The 22,873-nt window shown below is 43.3% G+C and overlaps 11 protein-coding genes across 11 annotated transcripts; 5 read left to right on the top strand and 6 right to left on the bottom strand.

The window, feature by feature from the left end:
• Positions 1-27: 27 nt before the first annotated feature.
• On the bottom strand, positions 28-2,013 carry FA14DRAFT_144721 (DnaJ-domain-containing protein; the record flags this gene model as incomplete). Its single annotated transcript, XM_025497252.1, has 2 exons — positions 978-2,013; positions 28-872 (listed from the first exon to the last, which is right to left on the bottom strand). The coding sequence occupies exons 1-2, from the start codon at positions 1,531-1,533 to the stop codon at positions 28-30; spliced, it is 1,401 nt and encodes a 466-aa protein (XP_025355397.1). The 5' UTR covers positions 1,534-2,013.
• An 83-nt stretch (positions 2,014-2,096) lies between these two features.
• FA14DRAFT_37398 (3-isopropylmalate dehydrogenase) lies at positions 2,097-3,522 on the top strand. The gene has a single exon (XM_025502256.1). It carries the CDS (start codon positions 2,215-2,217, stop codon positions 3,355-3,357), a length of 1,143 nt encoding a protein of 380 aa, XP_025355396.1. The 5' UTR covers positions 2,097-2,214; the 3' UTR covers positions 3,358-3,522.
• Positions 3,523-3,687: 165 nt separating this feature from the next.
• Positions 3,688-5,799, bottom strand: FA14DRAFT_167453 (concanavalin A-like lectin/glucanase; the record flags this gene model as incomplete). The annotated part of the gene is made up of 2 exons (XM_025500087.1): positions 5,303-5,799; positions 3,688-5,179 (listed from the first exon to the last, which is right to left on the bottom strand). Exons 1-2 carry the CDS (start codon positions 5,689-5,691, stop codon positions 3,688-3,690), a joined length of 1,881 nt encoding a protein of 626 aa, XP_025355395.1. The 5' UTR covers positions 5,692-5,799.
• A 1,971-nt stretch (positions 5,800-7,770) lies between these two features.
• Positions 7,771-9,843, top strand: FA14DRAFT_178473 (uncharacterized protein; the record flags this gene model as incomplete). Its single annotated transcript, XM_025500851.1, has 1 exon — positions 7,771-9,843. The coding sequence occupies one exon, from the start codon at positions 7,771-7,773 to the stop codon at positions 9,841-9,843; it is 2,073 nt and encodes a 690-aa protein (XP_025355394.1).
• Positions 9,844-10,020: 177 nt separating this feature from the next.
• FA14DRAFT_154520 (uncharacterized protein) lies at positions 10,021-10,887 on the bottom strand (the record flags this gene model as incomplete). The annotated part of the gene is made up of 1 exon (XM_025497690.1): positions 10,021-10,887. One exon carries the CDS (start codon positions 10,885-10,887, stop codon positions 10,021-10,023), a length of 867 nt encoding a protein of 288 aa, XP_025355393.1.
• A 378-nt stretch (positions 10,888-11,265) lies between these two features.
• Positions 11,266-13,111, bottom strand: FA14DRAFT_160399 (Endonuclease/exonuclease/phosphatase). Its single transcript, XM_025498658.1, has one exon. It carries the CDS (start codon positions 13,011-13,013, stop codon positions 11,319-11,321), a length of 1,695 nt encoding a protein of 564 aa, XP_025355392.1. The 5' UTR covers positions 13,014-13,111; the 3' UTR covers positions 11,266-11,318.
• Positions 13,112-13,206: 95 nt separating this feature from the next.
• On the top strand, positions 13,207-14,016 carry FA14DRAFT_133066 (uncharacterized protein). The gene is made up of 2 exons (XM_025496964.1): positions 13,207-13,551; positions 13,642-14,016. Exons 1-2 carry the CDS (start codon positions 13,313-13,315, stop codon positions 13,706-13,708), a joined length of 306 nt encoding a protein of 101 aa, XP_025355391.1. The 5' UTR covers positions 13,207-13,312; the 3' UTR covers positions 13,709-14,016.
• Positions 14,017-14,440: 424 nt separating this feature from the next.
• Positions 14,441-16,792, top strand: FA14DRAFT_37378 (G-alpha-domain-containing protein). Its single transcript, XM_025502255.1, has 2 exons — positions 14,441-14,568; positions 14,636-16,792. The coding sequence occupies exon 2, from the start codon at positions 14,668-14,670 to the stop codon at positions 16,738-16,740; it is 2,073 nt and encodes a 690-aa protein (XP_025355390.1). The 5' UTR covers positions 14,441-14,568; positions 14,636-14,667; the 3' UTR covers positions 16,741-16,792.
• Positions 16,793-16,970: 178 nt separating this feature from the next.
• FA14DRAFT_112756 (pseudouridine synthase) lies at positions 16,971-18,236 on the bottom strand (the record flags this gene model as incomplete). The annotated part of the gene is made up of 1 exon (XM_025495986.1): positions 16,971-18,236. A coding segment is annotated over one exon (1,266 nt), but the record flags the coding sequence as incomplete, so codon positions are not given.
• Positions 18,237-18,726: 490 nt separating this feature from the next.
• FA14DRAFT_37363 (uncharacterized protein) lies at positions 18,727-19,748 on the top strand. The gene has a single exon (XM_025502254.1). It carries the CDS (start codon positions 18,836-18,838, stop codon positions 19,688-19,690), a length of 855 nt encoding a protein of 284 aa, XP_025355388.1. The 5' UTR covers positions 18,727-18,835; the 3' UTR covers positions 19,691-19,748.
• Positions 19,749-19,812: 64 nt separating this feature from the next.
• Positions 19,813-22,374, bottom strand: FA14DRAFT_113328 (uncharacterized protein; the record flags this gene model as incomplete). Its single annotated transcript, XM_025496008.1, has 1 exon — positions 19,813-22,374. A coding segment is annotated over one exon (2,562 nt), but the record flags the coding sequence as incomplete, so codon positions are not given.
• Between the last annotated feature and the right edge of the window lie 499 nt (positions 22,375-22,873).

Here is a 22,873-nt window from a genome sequence, read left to right as displayed (position 1 = left end):
TGTTGTTGTTTAATTTAGAGGATTTTCTCATGCTTTGGCTGCGCTTTCAGGTACAGGTGTACCGGTTTCAGCAGGAGAGGCGGTTGCTGCCGGTGTGCCCAACCTGCTTCTCTTTTCCTTCTTTTTCTTATTCTTTCCTGCTGCTTCAGCCACCAACCTTTCCAATTCTCTTCGTTCTTCATCGCCTTCCTCAGGTTGAACATTCTTGTAGATTGCGCCAAGGAAAGCAAGTGCACGAGCACGATAGAGTAGGGTCTTGTTGTCTACACCCTTCTCGTGCAAGACATTATCGCACACTTTTCGCAGAACACCATTTACTTCTGAACGTGCACCTCTCCATGTCGCGAGTAGCATCTTGCTGCTCATATCTTGTTCCAATTTACGCATTTCTTCTTCGTCCACATCTCCCTTTTCTTGTCGTCTGGCAATATCTTCCATACTGACCAAAACGCTCATTGCACTACCCATCAAACCCCAAGTTTCTTTGACCATACTTCCTTTTTCCTTTAATCGGCTAAAGAATCCAGGTACGCCTAAGAAATTCTGTCTTTGTGATTTGACCCAAGTTGCAGATTTTGTAAGGTAAATATTTCCGATCGTATGTAAAAGTTCAATTCCAAACGATTCCAATTTCAAATCTTCCGCTTCGTGATGCATCTTTTTGCTCCAAATTTGCGTTTCAGAATCATCCTTATCGCCCGGATTACGTGCTTCAACGAATGGTCTGATACGATCTTTGAGCTTTTGTGTAAGATCAATGATTCGTTTTTCTTCTGCTTCTCGCTTTTCCTTTTCTAAAGCTTCAAGCTTTTGTCGTTGTTCAGGCGTGAGCTTTGGCTTGGCAGGTTTTTTACCAGCGGCAACAGCTGCTTCTTCGGATGAATCGGCTGCAGGTGTTGCATTTGTTCCAGTAGCCGTTGTTGCATCTGTTCCAACGGTTGCGCCTGCTTTTCCTTTTTCAGCACCCGCAGGTGCACCACTTGTTGAAGTCGTTGATGTGGTAGTAGGCTCTCCTGCAGATGCTGTTGCTTTTTCAGCTGGAGCTGCAGCTTCGGGGTTGTTCTTCTTTTGTTCTTCCCGCATATTCTTTTCAATCTCTTCCCGTTCTTCTTCTGTCATCATGATTTCAGATGCTTTTCCGAAATCACGCAAGAGTGAGATTTCTCCGATTAAATCAATGAATCGTTCACCGCCAAACAAGTTACCAAACATTTCCGTTGCTTCTTTCAAACCAACTTCGTCTGTTGGCTTCTTCTTTCCATGTTTGTCATAATCAGCGCGTAAATGATTATCACTTAAAACACGATAAGCTTCCCCAATCATCTTAAATGTTTCTTCATCTCCACCTTTATCTGGATGACTTTTGATTGCTGCTCTACGATATGCTTTTTTAAGTTCTAATTCTGTCGAATTTGCAGAAACGCCAAGAAGATCGTAATATTCCATATCTGCCACTTTTTCGCCATCTCTGGAAATGTTTGGAAGTCCATAAGCAGGTGGCGCATCGCCTTCTGGTTGTTGAACGTCTGCCATCTTTTTGATTGGTTTGAAAATGGAATAATGATGGTGAGAAGACTAGAGAAAGAAAAAGGGGTGTGGAGCTTTGCCAAGTCCCCAATGTTCCCTTTTTTCTTGAAATTTAACACACATGCATCATCGATGACCTTTTAGGCTGAGAACTTGACAAGCTGCGCCCAGGTGTTAAGTACATAGTGCAGTGCGTGCGCTGAGTGCGCTTTGGCTGCACCGCATGTATTGGTGGTTCCCTTTCAAGCACATTTGCCTTGTCAGTAAAGAGGCGGCTGTGCTAAACGCCTTCAGACATAGGAGCCGTGGACACCACCCGTTGATACAGTCTGAGTCTATAGCACCAAAGAATTCCTTTTTGACAATGACATCAAACTCAGTTCGGAGCCTCAAGAATATACGGCACCACAATGGTACAATAATCCAACTTGACGTTCCAAGAAGCGGATAGAGGAGCCCGTGAGGTCAAGAAGTATGAAATGGGCGGCGCGCTTGTTGAGTGTGCATTTGCGAAAAGCGCCGAATTGAAATCGGATTGAAGTAAGCCGTGCATTTAGACTGTACGCGAGTCAGACTTTCTTTCGGCCCGCACTAGCTCATTTCAACGAGAAGAAATATAAAAAGAAGGGTGTGCGTTGCTTTCTCTCTTTCAACTTCATCACCTAGCCCTCATTCTACCCTCACAACATGGTTGGCAAAAAAGAATACAAAATCGTCGTCTTGGCCGGTGATGGTATCGGACCAGAAATCACAAATGAAGCTGTTAGGGTGTTAATGTTAATCTCTCAAAAATCAAAAGATTTCGAATTCAAACTTCAACCAGAATTATTCGGTGGTTCAGCAATTGACGTTCATGGTAAACCACTTCCTGAACAAACTTTGAAAGCATGTGAAGAAGCAGATGCAATGCTTTTGGGTGCAGTTGGTGGACCAAAATGGGGAGTCGCAAAAATTCGTCCTGAACAAGGTTTATTGGACTTACGTGTTCATTTTGATTTATATGCAAACGTTCGTCCTGCTTTGTTCCCTTCTCAATCTTTGGTCGCTCATTCTCCTCTCAAGCCAGAAATTGCAACGGGAACTGACATCATCGTCGTTCGTGAATTGGTCAAAGGCTTGTATTATGGAAAACGTCAAGAAGCTGATTTGGACACCCCTAACAGTACAGGAGAGTCATTCGATACATTGGTCTACAACAAATCAGACGTTGAACGCATCACCCGTTTGGCAGCTTATTTGGCCATGCAAAGCGACCCACCAAAGAAGTTGCACTCTATCGACAAAGCAAACGTTTTGGCAACCAGTCGTTTATGGCGTCGTGTTGTGACTGAAACGGTTGACAAAGAATTCAAGAAGGACGGTATTGAAGTTGATCACATGCTCGTCGATTCAGCAGCAATGGTAATGGTTTCTAATCCACGTAAATTGAACGGTGTCATCTTGACAGAAAATATGTTTGGTGATATCTTGTCCGATGAATCTTCCGTTATTCCAGGTTCTTTGGGCTTGTTGCCTTCTGCTTCTTTGGCCGGTTTGCCAGATGGAAAATCGAAATGTTTCGGTTTGTACGAACCCATTCATGGTTCTGCCCCTGATATTGCTGGACAAGGAATTGCAAACCCAATCGGAACAATTCTCTCGGCCGCTTTGATGTTGCGTTGGTCTTTGGGCTTGCCTCGTGAAGCTCAAGCAATCGAAGATGCCGTTCGTAAAGTGTTGGATACTGAAGATATGGGTGGTTTCGGCATCCGTACAAAAGATTTGGGCGGTGAAGCTTCTACAAACGAAGTTGCTTCCAAGATTTTGGCCGTTCTCGAAACTCTTCTCTAATTCTCTCAAAAGAAAAATGCTCCAATTTCACATACCATTGTACATCATTCCGATTCATGACGATGTTTAGACATCTTTCGAGATCAATATAATCCATTTATGTACGATCCTCATAAGGGGCGTGAGAAAAGAAAAAGTGTTGTGATACAAATAGAAGAAAGAAGCATCTGAACAGAAGAGTCCATCGATGTCAAGCAGGTGACACGGAAGAAAGTAAGATTGAAAGCGAAAAGGAAAGCAAGAGGTGAGCAACGAATAGCAAGGTTGCCACAAGTGATTTACAGATAGAAGTACACTTATAATGAAGACTGATCAAGCGGGAATCCATACCTAACAGCCCGTCAGCTTGTTCTTTGGAACAGTCTTTGGCCATGTTGTATAGTTGGGGTTCGTATAAACTTCCATATTATCGCTGATATATTGGCTCGTTGGATGATCTGGTGGATCGCAAGAGACCAAATCTTTAGAATACGAATTAGGTTGATAAACACGAACGTAATCGATCTTCATTGTGGCAGGATAAGTAAGCGTTGTGAAATCTAAATCGGCTTGGAAACCACGAGAGATACCCAAGTTCATAATGATCGTCATTGGTTCGACAGGAATCAATCGTTGACTGATATCGATATCTGGACGTGCAGGGAAAGAAGCACCTGTAACCGTCCAGGTTGCCTGTCCATCAACATACCACGTAACCGAACCTTTTCCGTTTCCATCCCAATCAGGTGTGTAATCAACACCGAATTTTGTAAACGTATTGCCTGTTAAAGTATATGCTTTTGCTGGAATATTAGATAGAGCTGAACCTGCTTCTTGGTAAACACCACCATTGTATGTGTTGAATGTGGTTTGAGAGTTGTTGTAAATTGTAGCTAGACTCTCATCCCAATCATATTGCATATCAAATGGTGCAACTTGAAGAGATTGAGATGCTTCACCTTGATCTTGATTTTTGATTTGTGCTTCCAAGATATCTAATTCGGGTGCACTTCTGCCTACATTGTTGTTCGGTCCTGGATGATCATATCCCTCACATGTACATGCTGGTGTACGTTGACCACTAAGCCAATTCAAGCCGATTTTGTTGTTCTTGTCGTACCCTGATACCTGATTGTAACCTTTGCTAGTTGGAGAAGTTTGATTTTTCAAAATACCTGAATCGCAAGAATCGTAAGAGTAAGGCCACATTCCATCTGTTGTGCCCAAATAACCCGGTCTGGCGAGGTTGCCCATCAACCAAAGACCTGGCCACCAACCGACTTGAGTTTGACTTCCGGGAAGAATGGCAGAGAATTCAATATAACCTCCTTGGAAGCAAAATTTGTTCCAAGATTGCAACATTCCAGAACGGAAATTCAAATTATGAATAGGTTCATCCGTCAAAGTGATGAGCAAGTGACCGTTTGTCGTATTAATTTGTTCAGGCGTGTACCATTCATAATCACCTGTTGCACCGTACCAAATATTTTGCGCTTCCCAGAAAGGATCATCGTTTGGCCAGAAAGTACGACCTGGTGTATTGAATTCGTCAGAGAAGACGAGATGGTACGGATTGTTTGTCACAGGGCTTGTCCATGTTTGCGCACTTTGTGGGGTATCTGGATCTTTCAGATGGATCTGCGAAACGATGATTGGGACTTGACCGGTTCCGTTTGTGCCACCGAGATTGTATGCACCAAGGGTAGATTCTTTTTTACCGGTAAAATGAGAAATGATTGGATATCCGGCGAACAAGGTGAGTAATCCGGTAATAAGAATCACCAATACCAATACATTTAAAATACCACGGCCTGAAAAGCAAATGAATTTTTTATCGCGTTTCCTTCCGTCATCGTTATGCAGATAGTCATCAGGCTCAGGATCATCTTTGGCAGACAAATAACCAACCGTTGGTGTTTGATCGAACAACATCTTTCGATCTGATTGACTTCCGTTACTGTTGAACTTTGTTGAAGCACTTCGATCGGATATTGATGCGTCTGTGCTTGTCAATTGTGGTCCTGGAGATCCATTATTGCCATTATAGCCACGTTGACCATATCCGACCGGAGCGGCAGCAACAACGGCAGGAACGTTTGGAGGAGTGGATCTATATTGATGTGTAAAGTTGCTCATTCCTTTTGCGCTACCTTTACGAATGTGGGCATAAGGTCCTAAATCTTGACCGCCATCTTCGGTGGATTGTCTAGCACGATTACGAGCTGATTCACTGCTATGATTGTGACTGCTTGATGATAAAGGAGATGTGACACGTTGTTGAGCTGGCAAGCCTGCCCTTTGACTACCTGCTTCTGCTCCGGGAACCATATGATATCTAGGTTGTTGGCCGCTCATGATTGAGATTGAGATGGGGTGATGAGGGAATCAAATTAAGCAAGTTCTGCCTCCCTTCACGGGATGTTTGACTTCGTTTGTCGGAATGCTAACTTGTTCCGTGAGAAGTTATATGTAGTTGACCTTGACTCTTGTTTGTTGATGTTGAAAGAAGGAAAGCAAAGTATAACACACATTCACACAAACAATAAAATGGCTTTTTGATTAGGCACATGTATTTACATACATACAGTGGCCAGCTTGTCTTGGCAATCGGCAAAAGGGGTTTCCATGGAATCGTAAAGTATGTTAGAGGGAAATCATATGTTTTTCGTGTGAGAGATTGAGTGTAGCAGCAGTGTATGTACTTTCTTTTGTGCCTGCGTTTGTGCATACATTTGAAGGGGTGCAAGTGTTTGAGTGCAATACTGTAATTACACGCAAGATCCTATATGCAACATGCACTTTTAAAGTTACAAAGTCTGGAGAACAGCCCCAAGATCAGTATAGGTTATGCAAAGATGACAGGATACACTAACAAAGTGATATTCTACAGTTTGTATTTAAATGCAATTGTGCACTTCTATTAGCTTATCATGCAACGGGCTACCACCAACTCGGCCAAAAGACCAGTCATGCAATTTGGAATCCCAAAACGTCGGAATAGCGGGTCTATTTATGCACAACCTAGGGTCGGGGCGGTAAGAGGGCTTAAATGCACTTTTTCATGAATAATTGCGGGAAAGCATACACCCACGGAAGAAGGAATAAATTACATTCCTACGGTTTGAATATATGAGCACAAACCCAGTGTGTGTTCTCCAATTTCACCTTTTACACATTCTCTTACAAACGGCGCAATTCCACAGCATAGCCACGGCATATAGATGCCGCCCCATGCAAAACGTTCCCGATGTTGTGGCCGATTGAACTTTGGGTTTTGCGCACGTGACTTTCGGAAATCATGTTGATACTCATCATTGATGACAATGACAAGCTGAGTCATGGATTTCTATTTAAAGGATTTATTTTAAGAAAAAGCTATTTACCCAGGGCTCATTACTGCTCTGTTGTCCAGATCAATTGCCATGACGCACTTTTTGACGTATCCAGGAACAATCAAATCGAACTCTATACGCACGAAAAAGAATCGACCCTATTGTAGAGAGCCGAGAATCTTGGTATATGAATGACTTCGATCGCATTCACTGTTTTTTGAATTGATGGCCAAGACGGCTAGACCGGCAAGTAAAGGATGAACAATCATCTATTTGCCGGAAAGGATTGTGAAAGCTGTGCATATATTCGAGAGTGTTGCGTTGGTGTTTGTTGCAACGCGTGTTGTATTATTATAATGTACACTGCGCTGCGCGTGTGTTGAGTGTGTGTTTGTTTTTTATTTTATCAACCTATCCGTTGTGTTAATTCAGCTGCATACAAATAAAAGGTAAAATGATGGATTCTACTTCCAACTTCTACGATCAATCGGGTAAGATTGTTGTTGGTTTGACCATTCTATCGAGACACAATCGTGGCATAATACAATTATCCGGCAATATGGCAAACAAAGAACACTGACTTCCAAATCAAGTAATTTTATAAAGGCGAATTAATTCTAGAATTGCTGAGTCTGGATCACTGCCTCTCACTTCAGCACAATGACCATTATTTCTCTTTTGGAAGGTCAATCATTGTATGCATCGTAGAACTCACCTTGCGGCTTTCTCCTTTCTACCTTGTGTGCCTGAAAATTATGCAGATGGAGGTAGAATCTCTCCGTGAAGAGAGTGGAAAAGTTGCCGTACATTAAAAATGTATAAAAGGTCCAGATATTACTCAATCTTTCTTGTTCCTTTTCCTCACCTAGACTGGTGACCACTTTTCCCACTTTCTCGTTTCGGCTTTCTTATTTTCTTCTTCGTCTTATTCAAAATCGCTCTTTTGCGTTTTAAATCGTCAATCATCAAGGAAAAGCTCTGGTAGCTCTTTCAATTTTAACTATTTTACGCATCGATCTTTGAATCACTTTTTTATACTCAACTTTCTTTTTTAACGATCTTTCATTTTAATCTTTTCTTTCAACACAAATACTCTTCAATCATGGTTTCTCGTTCATCTTTACGTTCCAAGAAGTCTTTTGCAACTTTAAGTTCGGCCGTAGTTGTTGCCGTTCTTTTGGCTTCAGCTACACAAAATGTCAATGCTGCTCCTGCAGGTTTACAAGATGCAATGGCAGCTTACAATGCAGGTGTTCCATCAGGTGATCAAGGATGGTACTCTTCCGCCGTTGCATCCGAAAAAGCAAGTGCTTCCGTTACATCAGCTGCTACTCCTTCCGCCATTGTTCAACAATTAGACGCTTCTCCTCTTCCAACAACAACAGCTTCTGTTGCTGCTGTTGCAAGTCAAGGTATGGGTCAACAATGGGCTCAAGCTGAAGGTGTTGCTGAACAAATTGCAGAATTTGATCCTTCCGCTTCTGCAAGTGCTTCTGCTGATGTTCAACAATTAGACGCTTCTCCTCTTTCAACAACAGCCGCTGCTTCTACTGCTTCCGCTGCTGCAGGTCAAGGTATGGGTGAACAATGGGCTCAAGCTGAAGGTGTTGCTCAACAAATTGCAGAGTTTGCTCCTGCTTCAGCTCAACAAACACCAGCCTCGTCTGATTATGTGACGGATACAAATGCAAAAGCTCCTGCTTTCCGTCGTCGCGATGCTGTTTGGCGTCGTCAAGATACAGCTGCTTCAAGTGCACAAGCAACAGACACTGCTGCTTCCTCTGCTCCTGCTGCAACTCAACCTGCCGCAACAAATACTGCAGCTTCTTCTGCTGATCCTGCTGCTACCAACACTGCTGCTACTTCAGCTGATCCTGCTGCCACAAGCACTGCTGCTGATGTAGCTGCCACAAGTACCGCAGCTACTTCAGCTGATCCTGCTGCCACAAGCACTGCTGCTGATGTAGCTGCCACAAGTACCGCTGCTTCTCCAGCTGATCCTGCTGCTACAAACACCGCTGCTTCTGCTGCCGCTACCAACACCGCTGCTACTGTCTCCCCCGCTCAAAATTCAGCAGCAGCAACAGACAGTGCTGCATCTTCTGCTGCCCCTACTTCAAGTCCTGCGGCTACCAGTGATGCTGCTCAAGCTACTGGCTCAAGTGCAGTCGCGGATGTTGCAGCAAGTAGTTCTTCTGCTGCTTCTGCACCTGCTGCTACTACCACTGCCGCAAGTGCAGATGCTAATGTCGTCGCACAAAGTACAAGTGCACCAGCAGCAGCAAGTAGCTCATCTGCTGCTTCAGTCGCATCCACTGAAACTGCATCTGTAAGCTCTGCTTCTTCTGCCAATGTGGCAGCTGCAACGAGCGCAAGTGCAAGTACAAGTGCTTCTGATGCTTTCCCAACCGTGGGAGCTGCTGATGCTTCATCTTCCTCTGCTGCCCCTGCAAGCTCATCTTCGGCTGCTCAACAAGTTGCAAGTTCTTCATCTGCCGTTCAAGATGCAGCAGTCACATCAAGCAGTGCAAGCGCTCAATCGACCGCTTTCACTTTAGGTGCAACAGATATGGGACAATCAACCGCCACAATCGCTTCACCAACATCCAACGCTGCAGCACCTACTCAAACTCAATCTTCTGCAAGTTCAGCATCCTCTTCAGTTTCGGCTGCTAACTTGATTCCTTCTGCATCTTCAAGTGTTTCACAAAGTGCAAGTACAACCGCACTTCCACCACCACAACGTTCCGTTGCTGTTAATGCAACCGGTTCAACCGACGATGATGAAGATGGATGGTTGCCAATGACAATCATGGTGCCTGAAGCAATGTTTTCCGCAGTTTCAAATTTAGAAGGAAACCGTGCAGTTGCAACATCAACTTCAGCTGCTGCTGCTTCTCCAACCCCAACTTCAGCAAACGTTCAAAGTGCTGCAGCCACAACAACAAATACCCCAACTTCAACCGAACAAGGTGATCAACCTCCTTTGATCAGCAGTGATTGCAATGAAGCAAAGAAAGCACGTAGAGCACTAAAAGCAGCAAAACGTTCAGTTCACAAAGCAAGTAAAGAAGCAGCAATGGAACAACGCTCTGTCTGGCAATGGATGTCGAACAAGCTTGGCCGTCGTGATATGGACGATTTCGAGACTCTTTACGAACGTGAAGACTGGTAAAAAATAAGAAAACCATTTGTATGTATTTGTGAAATTATGAAATGAAATTAAGGATATGAAAAAATAGAAAATTGTGTGAATGTCATTAAGATATCTCTTTGAAAATAATCAAAGCGGGCAAAGATTCCGAGTCTACCAGTAAGATGATCAATCGCTTGTGTTTTAACGTTTAGGTTCCTAGGGCTTTGAAAGTATTTCTTCTGGTAACCGAGATTGACCGTGAGGAATAATAGATTCAGTTACTTCACCACAACCATCTCTTTTGGCACACACCGTACTGAAACGACCATTAGGTTTGGTTGGATAGTTTCTCTTTTCATTCATCATCGGTAAGATGGCTGCTCGGTATCGTGTATCATGATCACCATAATTTCTGATTTGCCATTCCTGTTGTCGCTTCTGTGGTTTTGCGTCATCATCGCCGCTACTGTTAGAATTGTCAGTGGGTGAGGGAGGTGGTGGCGCAGTGCTACTTGCATTTGTGGAAGTCGAGCTACTAGTGGTATTTGAAGCGGGCGTTGGTGTAGCATTCGGATCGTCGTTATTATTGTCAACGTGATTTCCGGTGTCGACCTTAGCTTCTTGGGGAGGCAAGCCAGTAACCTTGACCACACGGACGTTTTTTGAGTCAGGGGGTGGAATATTACCTCCATTATCTTGAACAAATTGACTGAATGGGATTGCTCCAGGCGGTAATTGATTAGTACTAACAATATTTTTGTGAACAATATTTGCATCTGTGCTTGTACCACCTGCCATTAACCCTTGCAGCATAGATGTATCGATTTGAACAGGAATAGTAATGACTCTTCCTTCATCCCCATACATGTTATTTTGATTATTGTTTTTATTGCTATTCTGATTGTTATTCACGGGTCCGATGATATTGTTACTATTGGAAAATGAATTTGGTGTGTTTGTAGGCACAACTGATGAGCTCGTACTTGACGAAGATTGACTGCCATCATCAGGAACTGGAGCTGCTAAAATGCAGCTTGTTGCTACTCCGATGACCAGCACGGAGGCATAAATGTTGAAACGCATTTTGAAAGAATGTGAAATGTTGATAAAATACAATTTGTTTTAATAAAGAAATACGATGAGTCCAGCTCAAAGTGAATTGAGAATGACGTGAGAGAGTAGATAGAGATGCATCCACAGAATTCATGAGTAGCAGATGTTGTACTTATATGCTCTTGCTAATGTGATCCAACGATATATTCATTCTCATGAATCCGGCAACTTATGATCGGTAGCACAGTAAACCAGTTGTCGGCGCTACGCCATATCACATACGACAGTCGCGCAGTGCCCAAAAGAATGTGCCGGCGGTGGGCGGAATGGTATTACGCCAACGATTGCTATGCTAGCGTCAAACGCCATAGTCAACACACACTTCAACGAACACAAAACTGCAAGAATGGATATCATTATAATGTACATGAATACAATATTGTATGCTATAATCTGCACCTTTAAATCATCATTTCCGCTCCAATAGGCATATGATCCGAAGCACATGCATATTTACGTGGGATTCCAGGTCGAAGGACGTCAGTTTTATGGGTAGGTAATAATCCAGAAACGATTGGAGCATTTTGCGTATTTTGATCGGGGTATAAGAAAATATAATCCAACGTTAGAGAAAACAAAGGAGAATAGAGCGTATACATTGGCTCAAATGATTGCAATTTCAGATGAGGATTGGCCATTTCGGGTGTCCAATCTGCATCGTCATGTCGTTCCCTGTTCCGGTCGGAAGAGGAAAAGTAGTTGTCTTTTTGATCCACTTCTAGATTGCCGTAATGGTCTCCATAGGCAGATTGCAAGCCAAGATTGACTGTATGATTGATCCAATCGGTAGACTTGTCTTTGTTACCGTTCAAAGACGGTGGCTCTGATTTAGGTGGTGGCTGAGATAGATCGTGTAACTGTACAAACTCATCAATTGTCAACAAAGCATCTTCACGCTTTGCTGTTCTGCAATTTTTCAGGATCTGATCATCTTCACCCTCTTCTTCTTCATTGGGTTCCTCCTCTTCATCCTCTTCTTCTTCATTCCCAGGTCCTGATGCATCTTGTTGCGCTGCATTACCATTCGCAATAATCTCCTGACCGCTTACTTTAGCAAGATCATCGTTGTCCACCTTTTCCTTCAATTCATCAACACTTTGGTGTACGACTGTGCTTTTCACTATTTCATCCAAGCAATGTTGCGTGATTGGCTTTCCGGTGACCAGTCTATATGTTGCTGAATGAGGTTGATCATTGAAATCTCCGCTCAAGAATAAGGGCCAATCTGCCCACTCCTGCCCGTTCTCCTTACGCCAAGTGACCAAACGACGTTTCATGATGCCCATCTGACGAACACGTTCATAAGCATGCATTGGGTGCCAGAACAAATGCGTAGTGGAGATGATAATCCCCTTCGGTCCCTTTCTGGACTGATCTTTGAACCTCAAAGCGACAAAGAGTGCTATATTCCTAGTCACCCTACTCAATGCGAGCCTTTTTCCGTCTTTTTGAGCATCTGAATCTGTATCCACGCTTTCCCGATCGAAGAATACTAGCTTGCTAGCAACTGGTTCTTGTTCGAAAATGGCAGCATCTGAGTCTGCATTTTGCTCTTTCGTCCTCCAAGCGATCATCAAGCCATGCTGTTTGTCATTGTAACCTTTTGCATATACATAATTACGTCCACTTTGCTGTAGATTGGGACCATGTACGTCTATCCGGTCCACTTCTTGGAATGCGCCAAGGTCCCAATTATGAGAAATCATTTCAGATGTCAAGCCCGCCTGACGATCCTTCCATTTCAGACAGTCGCTATTGGGAAACAATTTCCTTCTGACCAAACCTTGTGCTAAGATATTCCAACTTAGAATCCTTACCCGTTGTCTGCCCTGTATTCTATCCTGTGCTACATCTTTTACTTTTGACCATTCTCGAACAGCAAAAGGAATCTTTCCATCTTTTCCTATTCCATTAATTCCCAACTTTTCTTGACGTTCTTTTTCTTTTGCTTCACGTTCTTTCTTTTCTGCTCGTTCTTTTCGTTTTGCTTCTATCTCTGCTTCTGAAGGTCTATTTGCTTTGCGTGCCGACTGTTTCTTTTGTGCATCACCATTGCTTGGCTGTTGAGATGGTCCCTGTTCAGCCTTATCAGCCATTCTCTTGAAAAGAAGATATGATCTATATCTCCTTATAGGTGATAATTGCTTGAACATGACATTTCTTCTCTTCTTTCCGCAATAACATTTAAACTGTCAAAATCCCATGTGTTGAGTGTATGCGTGCGTGTGCCTTAGCTAAAGATACGCCCCCACTTTTATCAAACAAGGACGCGAACAAACAGAATGGAGGCTGACATAAGCAAGAAAGCACGAAAAATAATTTGACTTGCATTCATTCGAAGAGGCAAAAGAGCTTCTTCTGATCACCATCACCGCATATACACACACAAGACAAAATGGATCTTTCATCATTCTCAAATCTGAAGAGTGGCTCACCACAAGAGCGCAAAGAAGCTCTTAAACAGCAAATCACATCAGAGATCGCAATGCAAAATGCACAACAATTGATCACAAAAGCAACGGAAAAATGTTATGCAAAATGCGTTACTTCTCCTTCAACTTCTTTATCAGGAAAAGAAGAGAAATGCTTGGGACAATGCCTTGAACGGTATTTTGAAGCTTTCAATGTGGTCAGGTGAGTATGATTTACAGTACATCGCAAAACAAAGCTAGTCAGAAGATTGATAAACTAATCCGCACCACCCTCTCTCATTAATCTAATTAGCGGAGCATATGTCAAACGTGTTGCCGAACAACGTGGTACGACTGTCCCTGCTGATATGGGCATCTAAGGTTAGCAAACAATTTGTGTAATTTGTATCAACATTCATGATCGTCTTTTTGATCAACAACAAAATCTCGTCTTTGCACACATAATTCATCACCATTCTTATAAAGTTAAACTTCGGCTTGATGCGGATCCGGGTCATGGCTTGACAAGGTTGATGAAATTACATGCGTGAAGATAAACGGCGCCGAAGTTTGATTTGAAGCTAAAAGCAGTGCTACCAAACGCCCTTCCTTTTGCCCACGATTGGTAAGTCAGAGAGAAAGAATATGTGAAAGATACTTTCATGTTATTCATGACACCGAAGCAGGTCCGAAATTGATTTGCTCAAAATACATTATTTAATAATGTGCAATCCCATCAAGGTCAGTCGATGTCCATTTGCAATTTTCATCATGACGAATTGAAATTAGCATTCCGACTATCCGCTCCCCATTCTGATCCAAAATCAGCCGAGTCGCCCCCCATACTGAACGCCACTTTTGCTGTACAAGTTATTTTCATCGGGCGCTATTTGAGTCGGAGCTCACATGAGTAGTTTTTAATTTGTGTTTTTATAATGAAGTTGGTAGTTAAAAGAGGAGAAATGTGAGAAAGAAGATAAAGGCCTTTCAATTTTATACAATACTCCCCATCCAACCGGGCTGAGTCGCAGCAATAACACACACACACACAACAAATGTCTTTTTCAGGTGGGCTACGTCACTTTGTTCGTCCGGCGCTTTGCGCATGAATGCAATCAAAGGAGAGAAGAGCTATAAAAGGAACACATCCTTCCGATCAAGCATGGAACAAATCTTTTCTTGCCCTCTACAAATCGGTTGAAGAGAAGGATTCATTTGTTACATATTGCTTCACTCAAGAGTAAGTAATTTCTTCGTTCATGCATGATACGATACACAACTAATACTGACGTAAACATCTTCCGTAGATTGCCTCATTTCACTCAAAACCATCGTTGAAATGTCTTGCAGAATGGAAATCTTGCCGCTTCAGCCGCAACATATGAGCAATTCAAGGCAAAGAACGAATTATAAAAGGCAATCACTTTTGAACATCCATCAATCCATTCATACGACCATCGGATATTCCGTCGCCAACAGTACTTCTACTACTTTAAATCATCATTCTACTTCTTTTGAATCACCGGTTTTCGGTCTTCCACAGTCAAAACCTCTTCCTCCTTCCCCTCAAGAACAACTACAGCTACAGCAGCATTCAAGATCATTTTCCATCTCTCGACTTCCTCCCACACCTATCAAAGAGCGTTTTTCATTCTTGGAATTCCAGAAAAAGATGCTATCCAATGCCGTGCAAAATCGAAAAGTTCGAAATCTTTCCAGTGCATTTGGTTCAAATGGCGTTACGGGCAGGGTGAAAAGTTTGACGTTGAAAAGCGGAAGGAGAAGCAAAGACAATTTGAGAGGGACAGGAAATGATGAAGATCCACTGAGTATTGCTCTAAGGCCTCCCAATAATGAAACCGAAGAAGAAAAACAAGAACGCATACAGGCTGAAGTGGCTGCAAAAAAGAGAAGTGATGATATCGATAAAACAATTCGAGAAGAAGCAAGTCGGGCAAAAGATGATCGAACGGCAGAAAAAACGATTCTCTTACTTGGTCAAGCAGAAGCAGGGAAGACGACAATCATGAAACAGATGCGTATGATGTATGCGCCCGAAAGGCAAGAGAGGCTTCGTAATGCATGGACGGATGTGATTTATCTCAATATAGTGTTAGCCGTGAAAAGACTGGTGGAAGTACAAACGATGCAAAATGGTAAGAGCGCTATTAGGAGGATGGATAGCACGCAAAGCATATCATCTCCCGTTCTCTCAAGCCTGAGTCCGAGTCGAGCTACATCACCAACACATCAAACATTTGAAGAAGCGAAAAAGAGTCATTCTCAAAACTCCAAGATGCTTTTGCTTAAGTTGCGCTTTGCACCACTTTTATCAATGGAAGCTGAACTACGCGGAAAGCTTGGAACGCTGGATGAAACCGTGATTCAACAGAGAAGACCGCAACAAGAAGTTCGTCGATCGTCCAGCTTCTCTCATGAAAGCTTAACCCTATCCTCGAAACTATCTCCTTTGGTCCTCAAGGCCAATTGGCAGGATAAAATGCTAACAGACTATTATCAAGACGAAACGGAGCAACACACTTTGACCGAGTCAACAGCACGCAAGAGCCTTTCCAGTCGATTTGCACGAAAAGCTGCTGGCCGTTCGCTATCGAATGCAAGTACAGACACAACTTATCATAGTGGTGGTCTTCAAGATGAGACAACTCAACCGATGCGCAAAAAGATGTACTGTTTGTTGGATGCGACGAAGAAGGATATCATAGATCTTTGGAGAAAGTTTTGCAAGGGTGACTTGGTCAAAGATTTCTCCAACGATTCAACAGCCTACTTTCTCAGTAACATCGAACGATTTGCTTCACCTGATTTCAAGCCGACTGATGATGACATCTTGCGAGCTCGTGTTCGTACGCTGGGCGTATTTGAAGAACGATTTTACGTCAATCGTCATATGTCTTATCGGATCGTTGACGTTGGCGGTAGTCGATCACAAAGAAATGTCTGGGCACAATTCTTCTACAATGCAACCGCAATTATCTTCTTGGCGCCCATTTCTGCATTCGATGAAATGCTCAGCGAGGATGTTGAGACAAACAAGGTTGTTGACAGTTTGGAAATTTGGAAACAGATCGTCAGCAGTCCGCTGTTGCTAAAAGTGTCTTTGATTTTATTCTTGAACAAGATGGACATACTCGAACTCAAGCTGCTGAAGGGCATTCGAGTTAGAGATCACTTCAAGCGATATAAAGGACCAAATGAGTTTGAAGATGTATGGAGGTACTTCCGTTCATTGTTCTTGCTCGTTGCCCGTGATCAGGAGGGAAAAGCTCCAACCCGTAGCTTATACGTTCATCGAACTACAGCAACCAGTACAACGGAAATCCGATCAATTCTTACTTCATGTCAGGATATTATTCTCCGCCAACATTTACGAGATTCTGCATTGACATGATCTCAGTAGTCGCACTTATCACTCATTTACACGCTGCTGAATGTGAACAATATATTGTACATACATGATTATGCAACGAATGAAGATGTGCTATAGCTGTAACTTTAACCTTCCATCTCAGCTTGATTGCCTTGAAGAGCCTCATCGTCTTCTTCTTCACTCTTGTATCCTTCGCCATCCTCGTTGTTCTCGCCGTTCTCCTTCTCCTTGCTTTCAGCAGAAGGCTTTTCGCGTTGTTGTTCCCCGACCTTGAGAATTGCACTTTGTGGGATAACACCTTTTGGATTTAGGTATTCAAAATCACTTCCGGACAAAACATCTAGATATTGCAAGAATTTTACGTATTCATGTTTTTCTTCTTCTTCTTGATGGATTCGGTCGTAAATCCATTTCTGTTTGAATTGTTCCATTTGATCGCCATATCGTGCAGAAAAGATGACAGATTCTTTACGGATTCCACCTTCTCCACTGTTTCCACTGATCGGATCTTCATTCTGTCGTTTCATCGTCTCTTCCAAGCGTCGATTGTAACCTCCAAAAATTGGTTCTTCCAGTAGAAGTCCAAGTCCAGGTGCTTTGGGAACGTGAATACGTGCAGGTCCAAAAGTTTCGGGAATCAAAGAAGCAGGTGCAGTTGTTCTTCCCACAAGAACCAACAATCCGATCATTTTACGAATCTGATGTAACATAAAGGATTGTCCATGGAATTTGATCGAAACCCATTCAGTTTCATTGATGATCTTTGGATCGGAAATTGTCAGCTTGATCATATGACGATGTGCACTACGATCTCTGAATGGTTTCCCGACGGTAAAGTTGTGAAAGTTGTGCGATCCTTCGTATTTTGAAAAGATTTCTCGAACTCTATTAAGCTGTTTCATCGAGATGCGCCACTGTTTTTTGGCTGCTGTGTCTGATTTGAAGTCTTTATCGCTACCTTGCTTTTTCCAGAAAGGGTGATTTAGCAAATAGTCAATCGTCGGCCTGTACTCTTCATCATCGTCTGCATCTGCTTTACCGGCCTCTTCCCCTTCACTCTTTTCGGCCCATTGCTGTAGGGTGTTGTACATATGCGATCTTGGCTTTGGCGGTAGAAAGACGTATGTGGGTAGTAGATACTCGTATTGACGACTATCACAGCTTGTACGTGCATTGAAGCTATTCTGAACGCGGGTAAAGCCCCAAATACGAATGAACTCGGGCAGAATTTCGTTCATGCTCTTGACAAGATCATTTGGTCCTATTCCTGGAGGTTCGAGGATCAATTTCATCGTTAATAGATTCCCTGCTGCATGTACTCCTCTATCTGTTCGGGCAGCACGTTGCAGTCCAACTTTGTTTGGGTTGATAGCATTCTCTTTACTGACTGCAGCAAGTTTGCAAAATGCCTCAAAGATATCACCTTCGATTGTTTTGACGCCATGGTTGATTTGCAGGCCTGAATAGCCAATACCGCAATAACCAAATGCAATCGCACACTTCTTCTTAGGCAATCTTGGTCCATCATCACCTTCCTCACCATCTTCTCCTTCTGCTGTTTGTCTGTCGGTACCTCTGCCGCCATTTGGACCATTTCTGGCCTTGTAATGAGGTACACCTCTACGTCCATCATGATGACGACGACCGCCTTGTTTTGCATTTGTACCGTCATTCTTCTTTGCATCATCGACCATCTTTACCCTTTTAGAGTCATGTTCTTGAGCAGCATTTCCTTCTTGTTTTGTTGCATCTTGCTCAGCACTTCTTTTTAGCTCTGTAGCAGGTGCTGTATCAGCCTCTACCTTTTTCTCTGTTTCTGCAGTCATCTCTGCTTTTTGTATTATGATGATGAGTGAAGAAGAGTGAAATGTCAATTTATCCTACATGCATTAACTTTTTCTTCTTGCATGTCCGAATACCATGGTGTACAGTGCTGAGCCTGTGTGTATAGAATTGTTTAAAATTAAGCCGGAATTAGAAAAATCTCCTTCTCTCTTTTAAGCGCGTAATCAACTTTGTTCACGTGTATCAACTCCACCATGACATTTTGGAATGCATTCATGCACGGTCATACTTTCTGGAGAATGCCATCATCTAGCGATAAAATGCTTTCTTGATGAATGGCGAAGTCTCACGTGTGAGGAAGAGAGGAGCAAAAGGCGAAGGGAAGAAGTTTGTTGAATCATCTGACGAAGAAATAGATCCATACGGTGATCGAAGAGCTAACCGTGTAAAGAATGACCAAGTCAAACGGGCAAAGAGCAATTACGTCGAGAGTGAGGAGGAAGATGTATTTCATCTAAAGAGCCATCCTGTCAAGAATGAAACGGAACCCGAAAATCCTTCAAAGGAAGATCAAGCGGAGCGTTTCGCAAAACATCAGGAATATCTCGAGAAGCTGCGTACATCACGAATGGAGGCATTGCAATCTCAGCAACAAGATGAAGAAGAAGAGGATGTGAAAGACGCCCCAGACCCAGAAGAAGAATTTATAACATCAGAACAATTCAGTCTGATGCAAAAAACGGCTCAAGCGCTACGAGGAGCAGCAAATCGATCTATATTGGAAGCACGCATTTATGCCAACCATGGAAATGATGCAAGGTTTGCATTCTTGAGAAAGACATCAGATAATGACGCACCAAGTAGACTTGATCGCACCTGGCAAGCCTTGAAAGAGGGAAAGCATTTCACGTTGGAAGCAGCCAACTCGGACACAAATACCCCTCTGAAAACCCTTGTAGCATATGGAAGTAGCGAGGAAGAGGAGGACCCTAAATCAGAGGAACAAACGAGCTATCCTACAAGCAAGAGCGAGGACTCCATTCCTATCCCGGAAGAAGACGCCGAGACCAAACGGAAAAGAAGACTACAATTAGCACACGAATGGAGCAGGAAGAAGCAGGAAGAACGGACAAAGAAAGAAGCAACGGATACTACCACAAGCACATCTCATACACACTCAACATAATTGTATACTAAGCAAGTAACATTAATAAACAGAATACATTGTAACACTACATACTAGAAATCAACGAAAGAGACGACATGAAAAGCAAACTGGTTTGCATACAACGGTTGTGTATCTTACGACCTTGTCTCTTTTACCTTTGAGAGGAATCCTGCCAATCGTTGAAGATTAACGCCTTCTGTACCGATTGATTCGGTAGCAACCATTAAATCATCCAAAATTCCTTCCACTTTCTCTTCTTGAACGCCACAGCACATTGCTACAACTTTTCTACATTGACTCATCTTTTCCGCTCCACTCACTTCCAAAGCATCAATCTTTGATTCTAATGAAAGTAGGAGTTCCTTGTACCATCCCTCTAACCATCTCCATCGTACCAGCTCGTCACCCTTTTCACCATCTTTGAATGGGGCATCTTCGTCTTCATCGAGTTCCATGATATCTTGACCGTGTGTAGCGACAAATTCGGCAATCAGCCCTTCTTCATCGATACTCTCTATTGTAGATGCTGCACTTTCACCCAACATCAATAATTGCTCTCGAATCACTTTGCCAATATTTCTTCTTCTCATTCGTGCCTCATCTCGTTCAGCAACGTGAGATTGACTTTCTGCAATTCTTCTTCTACGCAAAGCTAATTCTCTTGTTGCGCTTTGTAGGTGGGCTTGTGCGATGGTAAGTGCTTCTCCTTTATCGGTGAGTTCTTTCTGGAAAACGTCTGCTAAATCTTGCAATACTGTTCCCATTTGCTCCAAGACATCCTTGCTCTTTTGAACAGGTGCACGAGGAGGTCGCGTTAGTGCAGTCACTGCTTCAGTAGGCTTGTCTTTTGTCGCATCTGCTAGACCATCGCCAGGAGCACCTGCTTCGGCACTTTCAGCATTATCAACTGCATCAATGCCCCAATCGGATGCTCTAAGTCCAAGCTCATTGGCAATATCCTTTCTTGCACCTACGTCCAAAAGCATCTTAATCATGCTTACATTTCCAATCCTCGCAACGATGCTTAATGCTGTTTCTCCTTCATCGTCTTGTGCATCAATCAAGGCCGCATATCGACCACCTTGATATTTGGCAATGTACTCTAACAAGCAAGCCAAATAATAGCGTGCTGACGTTGCTCTGCCCTTGACTGATGAGATTAATGCAATATGATGGACAACTGTCCGTTTACGATAATCTCTCGTGTGCAAACTTGGTGATAGTAGGTGAAGCAATGCGGGGAAACTGCTTGATTCGTATGCATTCGACACAAGAACTGTCCTGTGAAGTGGTGTCTCACCTGCATGGTTACCGGAATGAGTGTTTGCACCACCAGATGAAGGAGCACGAGCGCACAAGAAACGAACATAATTGATCTTTGCTAATGCAGCTGACCAATGCAAAGCAGAATGTCCATGTTCATCAATCACCAAATCCACACATGGAGGAGGTGTACTGGCATCCAAAGCGTGACCGTTCATTTGTGCAACACCGGTTGCTTCATCTGTTTGCCCTTCCTCGACAGATTGAGCAGCTACCCGTAGCTCATTCAATAACTCGTCCAACTTCCTCTCATCATGTACAGTAACTTGTTCTGATTGATCTTCCGCGTCGGCCTGCGAGAGGCGTTCATCAACAAACAATTGCAAGAGTTTTGATCGCATCCGTCTTCCTATTTCATCACCTTCTTGTATGATTTGTGGACGATCAGCGAATCTTGTTCCGTCCAATTGAAGTTGTCTGAACGCATCAGGTGGGCCTAAAGCGACTCGATGTAGTCTCGTAGGCGCTCTTGCTCCACGTAATGCAGATGTGGGAGATGAGATTCTTCCCAAAGCATTCAAATCTTTTACTGGTGATGGACCCAAGATGAAAGATGAATCCGCCATACTCTCATCTGCCGCTCCATTGGCACGCTGCCTTTTCACCTCACCAATTTCCTCTTCATCACCGAAAGCAGAGTCAGCTCCTCTCTTTCCTTTAGAGCCAACTTCTTCTGCTTGTGCACTCTTTCCATTCGGTAGTGGAACACCTTGAGGTGTGTAGCCATGAGAAGAATACTTGCTCAAAGTCTCCTTTTGTTCGGCAGTGGTTCCGCGAGGGAAGACCAGATTGCCAGAATCCAACAATCCGTTCAAGGAGTCGGAAGGGGAAACACCCGGTGGTGGGCGCAAAGAGATGAATCGAGGTTGCAGACTTGGTCCGGGAGCAGAAGGATCGAGTGTAGTTGTAGAGGCTGATGCTGAAACAGGGGCAGGTGATGCTTTGGCCCCAGTACCCTTTGCAGGTGGAGCTCCGGATGATTGACGATGGAAAGCACTTGCAGCTGGAGCGTTTGGGTTTGGACGTTTGCGTTTACCAGCAACAGGAACGCTTCCTGCTTTGGAGGGATCGAATTCCAAAAGAGGCTGCAAGAGATGGGCGACAAGATAGGTAGCAGATAATTCTTGAGCACGTTTGAGAGGGATCCAAGTTCCTTGATATTTACCGTATCCACCTTGTACCTTTTCATGTTCACCTGTTAGGATTTCCTTTTCTAGAATTTTTGTTCGTTTTGCTTTATCGATTCCTGCAATCTTTAAGATTTGTGTTGCATTGATATATCCATCTGTTCGTCTACGCATACATGCAATTCCACGTACCATGAGCTCAAAAACTGCTACGGAAGAGTATGTTGCCAGATAGATGCTTTTGGCTGCACCGCCAGATGTACCTTCAGCGACGTTCTCTCCTGTTTCCATTTGTGAATCGTCTGCCAAGGTGGTATCAGCCGTTCTTAGATCGTCTTGGGTTGCTTCGGTAGCGATGTCAGTGAATGTAGATCTGGTGGTATCGCCCGTTGGGGCTGTTAGAGCAGAAGTAGCTGAATGAATGTCGGTCATGCCTGCTGCTGTGCTTGCTATTAGATCGGGTAAACGACCAAGCCTTTCGATTATGTATGCTCAATTGTATGGAATGAATGACTTGCTTCACCGATCAAATTTTTTCCATCCTTTCTTCCCAAGTGATTGATTGTGATGTGAAGTGAGTGTTAGACAAGATGATATAGCTTTACTTTGAGAATTGCGCGTAAGGATGGCACTTTATCTTCCTTTTGATACTTTCGAATGACAACTTCAGATGTGCATGTAAACCAAACGCTCCCCAATTCCCTTCCTGCTCGACGAAAGATTCAATTTTCCGTATAGTGGTAGTGTGTGC

The sequence above is a fragment of the Meira miltonrushii genome (genome assembly GCF_003144205.1).
Source record: "Meira miltonrushii strain MCA 3882 unplaced genomic scaffold FA14scaffold_2, whole genome shotgun sequence".
NCBI lineage: Eukaryota > Fungi > Basidiomycota > Exobasidiomycetes > Exobasidiales > Brachybasidiaceae > Meira > Meira miltonrushii.
The sequence above is the reverse complement of the archived record's forward strand: the minus strand, read 5'-3'. Positions and strand labels throughout refer to the sequence as shown.

Coding starts and splice junctions, on each gene's coding strand:
- FA14DRAFT_37378 (XM_025502255.1), top strand. CDS start 14,668: ATGTCTTGCAGAATGGAAATCTTGCCGCTTCAGCCGCAACATATGAGC.
- FA14DRAFT_37398 (XM_025502256.1), top strand. CDS start 2,215: ATGGTTGGCAAAAAAGAATACAAAATCGTCGTCTTGGCCGGTGATGGT.
- FA14DRAFT_37363 (XM_025502254.1), top strand. CDS start 18,836: ATGAATGGCGAAGTCTCACGTGTGAGGAAGAGAGGAGCAAAAGGCGAA.
- FA14DRAFT_133066 (XM_025496964.1), top strand. CDS start 13,313: ATGGATCTTTCATCATTCTCAAATCTGAAGAGTGGCTCACCACAAGAG. Junction 13,552..13,641: donor GAAGCTTTCAATGTGGTCAG/GTGAGTATGATT, acceptor TAATCTAATTAG/CGGAGCATATGTCAAACGTG.
- FA14DRAFT_160399 (XM_025498658.1), bottom strand. CDS start 13,013: ATGGCTGATAAGGCTGAACAGGGACCATCTCAACAGCCAAGCAATGGT.